At 34.6% G+C, this 13,256-nt stretch overlaps 5 protein-coding genes and 2 pseudogenes across 7 annotated transcripts, besides 1 other annotated feature; 4 read left to right on the top strand and 3 right to left on the bottom strand.

Moving 5' to 3' along the window:
• Positions 1-13,256: part of a mobile genetic element that runs on past both edges of the window.
• TVAGG3_0563290 lies at positions 1,455-2,235 on the top strand (annotated as a pseudogene). Its single transcript has one exon. A coding segment is annotated over exon 1 (781 nt).
• TVAGG3_0563300 (protein of unknown function, DUF4106 family) lies at positions 2,716-2,967 on the top strand (the record flags this gene model as incomplete). The annotated part of the gene is made up of 1 exon (XM_051238524.1): positions 2,716-2,967. A coding segment is annotated over one exon (252 nt), but the record flags the coding sequence as incomplete, so codon positions are not given.
• Positions 2,971-3,985, top strand: TVAGG3_0563310 (protein of unknown function, DUF4106 family; the record flags this gene model as incomplete). The annotated part of the gene is made up of 1 exon (XM_051238525.1): positions 2,971-3,985. A coding segment is annotated over one exon (1,015 nt), but the record flags the coding sequence as incomplete, so codon positions are not given.
• TVAGG3_0563320 (protein of unknown function, DUF4106 family) lies at positions 4,238-4,717 on the top strand (the record flags this gene model as incomplete). Its single annotated transcript, XM_051238526.1, has 1 exon — positions 4,238-4,717. A coding segment is annotated over one exon (480 nt), but the record flags the coding sequence as incomplete, so codon positions are not given.
• Positions 10,162-10,615, bottom strand: TVAGG3_0563330 (annotated as a pseudogene). Its single transcript has one exon. A coding segment is annotated over exon 1 (454 nt).
• Positions 11,808-12,350, bottom strand: TVAGG3_0563340 (KilA, N-terminal/APSES-type HTH, DNA-binding family; the record flags this gene model as incomplete). Its single annotated transcript, XM_051238527.1, has 1 exon — positions 11,808-12,350. A coding segment is annotated over one exon (543 nt), but the record flags the coding sequence as incomplete, so codon positions are not given.
• Positions 12,441-12,851, bottom strand: TVAGG3_0563350 (organellar and viral DNA polymerase type B; the record flags this gene model as incomplete). Its single annotated transcript, XM_051238528.1, has 1 exon — positions 12,441-12,851. One exon carries the CDS (start codon positions 12,849-12,851, stop codon positions 12,441-12,443), a length of 411 nt encoding a protein of 136 aa, XP_051096352.1.

Below are 13,256 nucleotides of genomic sequence, written 5' to 3' on the forward strand. Positions count from 1 at the left end.
TCTAGCCCTGAAGATGTTTAGTATAAATGAAGTTTATATTCGGAGGGCTTCCAGGCGCGTTGCGCCCTCTAGCCCCGAAGATGTTTAGTATAAATGAAGTTTTTATTCGGAAAATTGTTAGTCTTCTGGGTCGAAAACATTATATAATGTGTCGCTTTTCACAAATTATATATGTTTTCATGTTTTGTCACTTTTCTGTCACTTTTCAGGAAAAAACATTTTTATTATTATATATAAATGAATTTTACAAAACCACCGTTACCGTTCTTTGGAAATAAGAGTAGATGTAAAGATATTATATTGAGAGAACTTAAGAAACTACCGAATGGTCTAACATTTGTAGATTTGTTCGGTGGAAGTTTCTATATATCCCATTTGTGCCATATAATATTCCCAGACTCAAAGATTATATGCAATGACTTCGACAACTATATGGACCGTCTCAAACATATTCCAGACACAAACAATATATTGAAAGAGTTAAAAGAAAAGATACCTATAGGTAAGATGGAACGTATACCATTAGATAAGAAAAATATTGTGAGAGAGGTTTTGAAAAAAGCAGAATATATAGACTGGGATAGTATATCTGCTAGACTATTATATAGTGGTTCTATAAGAGTTCATGACATTGAAACACTTATGTCAAAAGTTTTATATCTTAACTATACAAATGTTTTCAAAGAGGACATAGAAAAATATATTGAGGGTATAGAGTTTGTGAGATGTCATTGGACAGATTTGTATGAAAAATATAAAGACAAGGAAAATGTTTTCTTTATAGTGGACCCGCCGTTCTATAACACATGGGATTTTCAATACCAAGTAGACTGGACTTTGAGAGACTCTTTAGAAACTTTAGACGTTTATACATAACATCCATGCTTTTACTTTACATCCGATAAAAGTGGTTTGGAAACCGTTATGAGATGGTTAGAGGACATACATGACTATGAGTTTATATATGACAAGATAGAATATGAGAGAGGTCCTATAAACTGGAGAAAGTGTCACATAAAGAAATTTTATTAGTAAGTAAATGTGGTTTGAAATAGGACTACTTGTTTTAGGTTTTTTCCATTGTGTCATTTATTTATTTGACGTGGCAGAAAAGTACAGAGAATATGAAGATGAACCAATGCCTGCAAATGTTCAGTATATGTACTCGTAAGAGATATTTTTATCTAATATTAAATGGACGCACAGAACTTAGCGAATGCACAGCAACCTGGACAACCAAACCCAGAGAATATTCCAAATGAAGTTAGAATACAAACTGCAATGGCAAACTATGGTCAAGTGCCAACAGATGTACAAATGCAAACTGCCATGTCAAATGACGCTGCGTTAGGTTTGCCACCATGGTATGCAAATATGAGATGGAAAGAGTTTTATACAAACCCTGAAGTGGGATATAAACATCTGTCAAAAACCGCTTTTTAACTTCACTTAAAATGCCACGTAAGCTACGTAAGAATATACGTAAGAGGAAGGGAGCATTGAAACATCCAATAGTAAAACTGACACCACAACAACAGTTGCAACAACAAATTATGAATGACCCCACTATGTTGCAACAAATGTCAAGCAACCCTATGCTTTTAAACCGAGTTATTGGTGCACAGAGTGGAGGTTTAAGAGCGGCACTTTTAGCGAAAATGGCAGGCTATGGTGGAGCTGCAGACGGAACAGCTTATAACCCTCAAAGTCAAATGAATTTGAGTTCACTCAAAAATCAAATAGCAGATGTCAAAAAGTCAAACATAGACATACAGAAACAAATAAGTGAAAACGAAAAGAAACTAGAATATGACAGACACACAAAGAAACTAAATGAGTTAAACGTAGAGAAAAGAAGAAAGAAGAACAACTGAAAGAACTAAGTACAGAGGAATATGCGAAAAAAGTGTCAGAAAAAGCAGCAGAAGTAGCAAAAATGGAACAAGATGTTATAAATTTGAAAAACCATACTACTCAATATAAAGTACTGAAAGATGAAGAAATAAAACAAAAAGCCCTGAAGACATATATGGATAGCGATGAGTATAAAAAAGAAGTTGAAGCAAATGTAAAGGCAGAAAAACTTTTACAGTTGCAAAACCAAACCGTACAGTATGAAAACTTAGCACAAGAAAGTAAAAATAACGACGCAGCCATGCAAAAGGCAATGAAAAGCTCAGAATATATAAAAGCTAACAATGACTGGTTAGATGCCCAAGCCAACGCTAAAGCAGCCCAACTTATAGGGTCAATAAGGACAAAAATACAAGCGGATGAAGACAGTTCAAATGAAGCTTTAATGAATGCTGACTTTAAGAACGCCTTCGAAGCTCTTCATAGTAAGGTGAAACTAGTGAACGACTTCTCATCTGGAAAGAAACTGAAGTCTGAAGGTTTCGACAACGAGTTAAGAGAAGTAGCACAAAATATGACGAAAATAACAGATGCAGCAACGAGACAGGCAGTTCAAAGTGCCTATGACGCCGTTAGAGCAACTGTTGTGGAAAGTCAAGAAAAAGAGTTACAACAGACCAAAACAGACCTAGTAAATGCTTTCTTAAAAACGAAAAGTCAGGTAGGACATTATGCTGCAGATGGAACATATGTGCCAGCTGGTGGAACTTATATACCAGCTGGTGGAACTTATATACTAGCTAGTGGAACCTATATACCACCAAACCCTCCAAGAGAAGCACCTGCACCAGGACTACTAAAACATTTACATCGTCACATGGACACAGACACAGGCATGCACCAAAACCAACACAACAACCAACAGTTCAAAACACTGCACCACAACCAACAGTTCAAAACACTGCACCACAACCAACAGTTCAAAACACTGCACCACAACCAACAGTTCAAAACACTGCACCACAACCAACAGTTCAAAACCCTGCACAACAACAACCACAAACAGAGCAAGGACATAAAAGAAGTAGAGAACAAGGAAACCAAGAATTCTTAAAAATGCTTAAGGAAGACTATGGTTACCCAGATACTCTTGACTTTAGTGACAGATATAAAGAAGCTATTAGAAAGTTCAAGGAAGGAAATACTGACCCGAACCTATTTAGCTTTATGGCTCAGCACCAAATGGGATATAATTTCAAACCTGGAAAATACAAGCTCGCTAAGGGATATGATTTAATAGCATATCATCCAAATGACATGACTGAATTTACTCCAAGATATTTGGTGTCAGAGCTAAATGATAATTCAACTCTCTTCATGAAACGCGTAAAAAATAGAGACGGAACGAAAGAAGAAAGGTTTATGAGTCCGGATGACTTAGATAGGGAACTTGTTAAAAATGGTCTCGGAATATATGAAATGCCACCAGATGAGGTACAAGAAACTCCACAGGAAGAAGTTCAGATACAACCAGACATGGAAGAAATAGTTCAGCAACAACAGCTAGAAGAGCCTGAAGGAAACAAACAAGTCCCTCCTTTGGAAACTAACTTCACAGAACTAGATGAAGATTTGGAACAGCCGAAAAATCTTGACCCTCAACAAGAGTATGCGGAGAATATGGAATCTTTCCAAGAGTCTAAGCAAAATTCAGCTGACATAGTAGAAGAATATCGAAAAATGTTCGCCGACATACAAAAGACTCCAACATCAGATGAAAATATTCAGCATAGAATGGAAGTACTGAAAGAAAATGTACGCAAATACAACAATCCTTTTTACTTACGACCATATAACGTTCAATCTTTGGCTGAACTCGGTGAAAATAAAAGGTTAAATTTCAACAAAACATATAGAAATGAAACATTGTTTAAAGTTCATTCAGAACCTAACCAATATGGAAACAAACCTACTTTTGTTTCTGCAGACTATGGAACTACAATGAGATGGGGTCATAAAGCTAATCCGGATAGGTGGTTCATAAACTTACAACCACAATTCCAAGAAGTTGTAGACGCAATGGAAGTGAATGGTGAACCAGATATAGCTGGTATTTTCAGCGCGGCTTTAATGCCATTGAAAGATATGAAACATGCAGATATTTTGGACCAGTATGAAATGAACATGGCTGATGGAAATATAACACCTGACGTTCTAAAACATTTATCTCAAAGAACTACACAGAACCATAGAGATGGTATATTTGGTGAAGAGTTTAGAAAGAAAGTTAGGGAGATAGAAGGGAGAACCTATTGTACATGACCTTGCAAACGAAAGTTTGCAAAATGTCATAAAAACTTACTTTGCAGACAATGAACCGAGAAGGGATGAATATTTAAGAAAACTCAAATGGACAGTACCAAATGAAATGTTAGTATTGAAAAACATGTTCCTTGACAAAATAAAACCAACTACAGAAATAAATGACGCAAGACTGAAACATTGGGTAAAAGCTTTCCCATTCACAAAAGATATTATTGGTAACATGGAAAGAAAACCAGAATGGCTACAAAAACATATATTTGGAAACGAGCTTATTCCATATGGACAAGCTCTGTTTGAAGAGCTTGAACCGGAAACTCAGGAAAGAGTCATGCAAACAATACGCGAAGACTCAAATACAAACTATGACAAAATCTTTCTAGGATATAGGTTACCTGAGATGGGCGACCAGAGCCCAAAGGCAAAAAGGACATGGGAAATTTACAACATACTAGGTGAACATGAGGCAAAGATGCAACAACTTGAAGCAGAGGGCAAGTTACCAAAAGCGACACCAAAGAAGAAGAGTAGAACAAAGTGAAAGTAGTGAAGAAGTAACTTCATCTAGTGAAAGTAGTGGCAATGAAGGAAAAAGAAGAGTTAAAAACTCAGTCAGGAAGAAAGTAAAGCTTGGTCCGAGTGGGTTCTATTATGATATATAAATCCAACTATTCTATATTTTTACCCATATGAAATGTACGCCGCTCAGAATATAACGCCAACAGTTTTGGATGCCATGAACGGAAATGTTTCCGAATGGTATAACGAATGCGACAATGCCATTAGAAGGTCAGAAATAGTTCCTGGAACTTACGAATATACAACTGCTGTTTCTTATGGAAACGTAGGTGAGTTTGGAGAAGGTTCTTCAACAACAGTAGATATTGCATGCGACAGGTTTCATATTATTTCTATTGACAACTCATTCTTATACGTGGAACAAGACATTGAAATAAAACCTTCTGCCAAGTTGTCTGACAAGAAAGGTTGCAATGGAATTTTCTATTATGTCGGATACCAATATGCTCCAGAAGTTTTCATGGATATAAGATATATTCTAACTCTGACTTAGTTCAAACAGTAACATGGGCAAACTATGAATGGTTCGCTTTGAGAAACTCAGTACAACCACAAGCTAGAGAACAAACAGACCAGTATGCAAATATTGAGAAAATAAGAAGACTTGACCCTAACGTTCCAGGAGTTTATGTTAACCTTTCTGGTTCAGATGGAACTGCTGCCACTAAAGTAAAACTGAAACTTAGAGTTCCTTTGTCATCTTTCCTCATCTTCAGGTTTTTAAGATACTTGCCAAACTGGGCAGGAAAAATTTCTATTGAACTTACTCCAAGCAAAAATAACTTAGTCATTGCACCAACACAAGACCCATTCAGCATTACTGTAGCTGGAACTGGTGGAGCCAAGTTCTGTGACTTTTGCAAAGACAAAGTTGACTTAGACTTTGGTTTCTCAAACTTCAACAATGAAGTAAATTATTATTTCAATGCTGCTGGAACTGCTTGGGACCCAGTTAAGTTCACATGCGAAAAGTTTGAATGCAAGAGAATAGAAAGCAGACTTGCAGTCTATATGTTGGACCCAGATATTTCAAATGCTTTAGCTGCCAAATATATTGCAGTTCCACTTATGTTCCCTATACACCAAATATCTGTCAAAGACTTTGCAGGTGAAGTTGGAAACCAAAGTGCTGACCCAGGTGCAAGAACAGATATTGCTTTAACAACTGCAATGAAACATGCAGATACTATGTTTGTACTGTTCAGACGAACTATAAATGACTATTCTTGTTTCTACAACCCCGGTATTAAATATCATATAAACATAGATGGCAAATATTATCCAAGAGAAGAATATTCTACAGTTGAGGATATGAGGTCATACAACTTGACATTAGATGCTATGAACTTTAACAACAACTTCACAACAACCATAAACCCTGAAATGCAAAGTTCTATTATGCCATATGTGAAAGTATGGACTCATACAGGAGGTCAAAAAACTCAATATACAAATGGAGACCGTTCAAACTTTTGGCTTGGCATTCCATTTGCTGACTCAGAAGACTTTATGGGTGGTATTTCAACTGTTGGTACTGTACAAATACAATATACTGGTGACAGAGACGGTCCAGATGAACTGAGAGCAAAGAAGTTTACAAAACCAATAGCACTTTTCACGGAAGATGCTCTTTTGAAGATTCGTTCGATGAAACCTGCTGGAGCTCCTCAGATTGGCATAACGACAGCTTCCATCGAGCAGATTTTGGCAGCAGGTCAGTAAGTTGTTCTTGAACTGACTTCTCTCCGTCAAATATTGACAGTACGCCAGTTTTGACATAATATTGTATTATAAACTTACCTTTAGAAATATCTGTAAGTTTTGTTGTTATATTTTTGTCAACGTCAAGAACTTTCACCATTTCAGTTATACCAACTTTCTTTGCTTTATGGAAATATTTTGGTTCAGCAAAGACTGCTATTCTATAACATTTTCCATTGTTTGTGTAAAGAACTATTCTGTCAATGTATTTGTATTGTTTGTGAGTATAAACTTTGTTCTGCTTCAATTCAATAAGATATCCGAATACGTCCATCTTTTTATTCTAAGTAAAATGTCATTTCCGAAAAATAGAAGCGTAAGTGTTTCAAAAGGTTTAATGGTGGTGGCAGATGTGAAGTTAAATTCACCAACTCAAACAAACAGTCAAAGTGTTGTTGTCAATGTCAAAGACAGAGATGTTGAAGTGGGGAAACCATACGAAGACGAAGATGGTATAACAATTGTTCCTGTAAAAGAACCAACATATCCTGAAGTTAACAGAGACTTAAGTTCTGTTGCAGATATTCGAAACGACTACCAACAACTGAAAGACAAACTTCAAACTCAGGAGAAGATTTGTCAAGCTTTAGGTATAATGTTAAACTTGGTCGAACACAACCCTGTAAAAGTGAACTCATATGTCATTGCACCTCATGAAGTTTTGAAAGAACTATTGAAACTTTTGACAGAGGCAGACGATATAAACATCAAAGAAATAGAACCCGACATTAGTTGCTGTGGTGTTTCATATAATGTCATTGACAAGATATACGTTATGAAAGGAGGTGAAACGTTGAACTTAAAGTATAGTTTCCCAGACGTCATAAAAATATTTGACGACCACAACATTTCATTAAAATTTATTTGCTAAGTAAAAATGTCAAAACTTCTTGAAAGATGTTTGAAGAAAAATAATATAGACTTTATTTCATGTAAAGGACTTTACACACTTTTGAACGATATGAAAGACCCTGTTTTGTTTGTTCGTGTAGACAAAGGAAAGTTCTATGTCTTTACAAAATATTTGAACTTCTTAGACAGAGAACTTCAAGAAACGCCATGTGAAAGTTTAGATGAAGTTCTTCTCCACTTTCAGAAAAACTTTTAAATATATATAAATGGCAGAAGATATAATGGTTTATACTATTACGACTAAAAACCCGAGTCATATAATTCTATAACAACAAACTTACAAAGTCCTCAAGGACGATATTGTAAACTAACCTTAAACACAATGACGACTAAAGCCTGTTTTGCTCTTTTGACACCAGAAGACTTTATTGTTGTGAATGGTAAAAAATACTCCTTTGAAGATACTTACTCAGATATACCACCAACAGGTTTTGTTGACTTATTTAATACTTTAAGGACGGGTGTAACATGTGCTGCAACTAGAGCAGGTTTCATTATGTTTGGATGTCCGACTGAGTTTACTATAAACAATATGAGCTATAATACAAAACTTATATCTGGTTTTTACTACCAACAGTTTCCTATAACAGGAAAAGGTGTCATACAAGGAATGTCTGTTCCATTGACTTTAAGTACACCTATTTTATATATTGTTTCAAACTTAGGTTCAAAGTGTTATTCGAATGTCGACAGAAACTACTATGACCAAAAGATACTTATGCGTATAAACAATACTTTCTCTGCTGGTTTGCCTATTGTTCATTCGAATGCAGAATTTTCAACCTTAGTGAACTCAAACACTTTGGCAAGTATAACGTTGACATTAGTTGACGCAAACTTTGTTCCTGTAAAACTTTATGTCCTATGTATTTGTCAATGACGGCAGAAAGTTTGAATTGGAAGATGCAACTGGTGAAAGTATTGTATTACAAGAACAACTTCAACAACAAATAGCTCAAGAACAACAATGCAACAAATGCAACAACAAAGTCAAGAATAAAAAAATAATTTTTTTTATTTTTATAAAATGTACAGAATAGATGTTTCAGATTTTTATGACTTCCAAGCATTCAGAAATATGTGTCCATTTCGAGACTATAACAAAGCAGTCGAGAATTTGAAACGTTTAGTCATTTATGTTGACTCTGCCCCAGAATGTTATGTTATGAAAGAATGGGATGTAGTCTTTAACAAACCTAAAGCGACAATAGTTTCAGAACAAGAATGTAGACAGAAACTTAAAGAAAATAAAAGTCGTACAAGTTGGCATGAAGATGTTAGATGCTTGGGATATCTTATTGTCAAAGTTAGAAGATTTTTCAGTTCGAGGTATAAAGTTCTATACACCTTCTCCAAACTTCTATTCTATCTTCACTGGATATAAATACGAACAAGTAGAATGGAAAGAAAATATTATAGAAGCTTGGTTAGACCATGTCAAAGAAATTATATGCAATGGAACGAAAGAGTCTATGAGTATATCTTATGTTGGTTTGCAAAACATCTTACAACATCCAAGTGCTAAAATGAAACTGCTCTCATTAATTAATTGGAAAACAAGGAACTGGTAAGAACACATTCTTTACAGATATTTTGTGCAAATTGTTAGAGGGCTATTCGAACCCGAATATGACAAACTTAGAAAACATCTGTGGCAAGTTTAACTCCTCAATAGAGAATATGAAACTTATAGTTTGCAATGAACTTCAAAGTATAGATACAACAAAAGTTTTGAACTCAGATGCTTTGAAGAGTCTTATAACAGACAAAGTTGGAGTTGTTGAAAGAAAATATAAAGACCAAAGAGTTTGTGAAAATGTTGCAAACTTCATTATGGTTTCAAACAATGCTGTTCCGATGAAGTTAGAAAGTTCTGACAGAAGATATGTAGTTGTCAGAACGTCAGATTCTCATATGCAAGATACAGAATATTTTGACGACTTAGCAGAAACTTTGACATCTGACTTTTCAAACCACTTGTTCTCATATTTTATGACATTAGATATTTCTAAGTTCAATCCAAGACAAATTCCACATACCGAAGAGAGACAAACATTGTTAGAAGCAAACAAGAGTGTATATGAACTGTTCATAGATGAACTGACTTTGAGTGTTTAGATGAAAGGTCATTGTACGATTCGTATAAACAATATTGTCAAGAATATGGTTTATATGACAGCTTCTAAACGAACATTCTTGGCAAATGTCAAAAGTCTTTTAGATGTTCAAATGGTGTATATACAAAGAAAAATTTTTATGAGTAAATTTAAAAAAATATTTTTTTATCCGATAGAAAAGATGGCAAAATTCATCTCAGTAAACAAGTACATGTCAGGACTTAAAGAAGAACTAGACCCATTCACATATTTGAATGTTTACTTCTACCATTTTGAAAAGTCTTCATTCAGCAAAGTTTGGAACATCGAACCAGTTAAGTTTGCTATTGTGACTAAAAATGGTGCGAAATTTGAAGACTTAGACATAGAAGGTTTGTTAGCAGTCAAAGAAAATTTTGACAGAAGGTTTTCAAACCTTAAAGAAGGCAAAGCATACAAACTTGTTATACCTTATGAACCAAAGAAAGCAGACGACTATGAATATTATGAGTCTAAGATAGTTGAAGTTCAAGGTAAATTGGGTAAAAAGATTTTTAGAGTTAAGCAGTGTTTACTCCTAAAGAGGAAGAGAACATTGACATTGACCCAGAAATGTTCTAAAAATAAAATTTTATTTTTACATGTCATATCTCCCCTTCTCTGGAACTGGTTCAGGTTCTTTCTTCTCTTCTTCTACTTTCTTTTCTTTCTTTTCTTTCTTCTTCTTTTCTGGTGGAGTTATGTCAAATTTGGCGCAACTATATTTATGTAAAAGTTCTTTGTCCTTTAATAGCTCTTCTATTCTGTTTTCTATTTCATCTTCAAGAAAAGCGCATGTGTCTTCTTTGCATTCTAAGAAATTTTGTTGGACTTCATCTTTCCAAGAGGCGTCATCTCTGTCAACAAGTCTGTCATTGACAAATTTTTAAGACTTCTCTGCCTAATGTTTTATGGTTCTTGTCATATTCCCAGAAACAGAACTTTAGAACAAATTCCCCTTTCTTGTTTACACTATGTAAGATTTTATGGTCGACAGATGTTTTGCTGTCGAAAAGCTTGTCTCGAATATAGATAGCGAAATCGCTAGACATTTTCTAAAAGATAAAAATTTTAATTTTTCTAAAAATATGTTAGAAAAAAAGTTTGCTGACATTGACAAAAAATTTGAGAATGTTTTAAACAAGAACAAGAGGAAGTTAGAAAATGCTCAGATAAAACCTATACATGACAAGTTCTTATTTGCTCAGAATGGTATAACAGGTCTAATTGCACCACCTGGGTCGGGTAAGACTTTCACTTATCTTAAAATGGCTGCACAACAACAAGAACTAGATGAGAAGAACCCATTCTATGAGTTAGTTGTTATTTGTAGTACTTCTGGTCAATTTGACCAAACCGTCAATTCGTTCAAAGATATTATAAAGAAGTCTAAGTTAGTATGTATAAAAGACTCTGAGTTGTTAGATTGGATAAAGAAGTACCAAAGAAGAGTTTTGAAGTATAATGCTATAAATGAGTATATAAATTCTAAGTTTAAAGACCCAAATGAGGAAATGCAGAGAATATTAGAGAAGAAACACTTCAGAAACAAACAGAAAGAGATAGAATACATTTCGAAGAAATTGCAATCTTACGATTGGAAGACTTACCCTCATAGATGTCTTCTTATCTTAGATGACTTTGCTTCTCATCCTTTGTTAAAGAATAGAGAACAAGACATGTGTCGAATTCTTAAGAAGCTCAGACACTTTAACATCTCAGTTGTCATTTGTGTACAGACAGCAAAGAGTTTAAGTAAGGATGTAAAGAGAATACTTACTGACATTGTACTTTTCCCCGGATTGTCCGAAGACGATTTCATGGAACTTATGAAAGAGTCCATGGCAGGTAAGTTTGACAGACATGAACTATGGGAGAAGTACAAAGTCATACAAGACCCTCATACTTCTTTCAGAATTCATATCTACGCGAACAAAGTTCAAATTGTAAAAAGTCAAGCTTGAAAAATAAATGGTTCATCTACCCTACTTGTTTGAAGTTGTCAAAATACTCTGTTATTTTTTCCTTTAACAATGGCAAATCTTCTTTGAAGGTAAGTATTGTACAACCTTTCATATCATAGTGTGTTTGAGGTAACGTATCTTGAACTATTTGTTTCACATCTTCATTCGGTGTCATTGAAATCGGTAAGTTTTCGCGATAGAACCAATTTCTGTCAGATTTGTAAATCTTAGCAAGGTCGTAAAAGCTTTTGTTGTTTCTTCTGACTAAATGCAACATAACCATATCTCTGTCTTCTTCATTTTCCATCTCTTCAGTATAAATCATATACTTATAGTTCTTTTCCTTTCCTTTTGGTACCGAACGTGGTATTCTTTTCTGAATGCTTTTGTCTTTTGCTTCAAGCTTGTTCTCTAGCTCTTCACGTTCTTGTCTATGAATTTCGTCAAGAAGTCTGTAAACATGCCATGCATAACGAGGAGAAGCCCACATTGCAACAGCATTTACAAGAAGTCTATGTACATAATATCCTCTCAAACCGTTTGGCAATTTTTCACGATTTTCGTACGGAATCTCTTCCCTCGGTTTTCCGAGGGAAGCAAGCATATGAGGAAATTCTTCTAAAAGTTCTTTTGTCTGTTGGTTTTCAAACCAATGATATGCTTGCTTTGTAGAACGAAGAGCATTCAAAATACTTTGCATTTGGTACATATCGTCTTTGACCGAACGAATGAGACGGAGTTGTTTGTTAAACTGAACCCACTCATATTCTTCATTTATAGCTTCATGAACGATAGCAGTTGTTGTGTTCTCTGTTGTTGACATATCTGTCTTTACATACAAAATAAAAAAATAAATAAAAATAAAACTAACTTTATTTTTTCTATCTTTCACAAAAGACCAAAAATAAACGCTTTACATGTATTTTTCAGCAACTTCGTCAAATAATTTTATAGCTTTATTTATCTCATCTACTTCAAACGTTTCTTTACCTTTTATGGGAGCACCATACATTTTCTCAAACTTTTCAAGTAGTTCTGTTTCAGCAGCTCTCATATCGTTAACGAACACAACCTTGACTCTATTGACTGTACTGTCATATCTTTGAGTTATATTATATGTTCTTCCTATCTTATATCTCTTTGTATTGAAGTCCTTCGGTTTCTGAACGATGTAAAGTAAGCCTTCACTGCAACGTTCCGTATCGAATGAACCATATGTTATGAAGTTATATCCAACAACTGGGTCTAACCATAACAAAACTATTGGTATAAGACTTTTGTCTATAAGATATGCTGTAGTTCCATAGAATCTTACCGATATCATAAGCTTAGGATTTCTTGTCAAAATTTTCTGAGTAGAAGCAATTTTAACCCAGTCGTGGGATGTTTTCTTTCCAGATGGAGATATAATGTCTGACAAAGAATATTTGTTGTATTTCTTTGAGTATCTTACGTTTAAATCACCTATTCTAACCACTTTGGTGTCATTGTCTATCTTTTTAACTGTTTCAAACTCAATGTTTAACATTTCTGTTCTTACATACAAGATAAAAAAAATATTTTATAAAAAACTAACTTTATTTTTTCTATCTTAAGGAAATTCATGATTTTCATAGAGTTTTGGCGACTAAGTTTTTTTTTACCTACTCGCTGTGCTTCATGATTTTCATAGAGTTTTGGCGACCCCGAAGGAAGTCGGTCTCGCTGTTCTTCACTGATTTTCATAGAG

This window comes from Trichomonas vaginalis, chromosome II, assembly GCF_026262505.1.
Source record: "Trichomonas vaginalis G3 chromosome II, whole genome shotgun sequence".
In the NCBI taxonomy this organism is placed as follows: Eukaryota; Parabasalia; order Trichomonadida; family Trichomonadidae; genus Trichomonas; species Trichomonas vaginalis.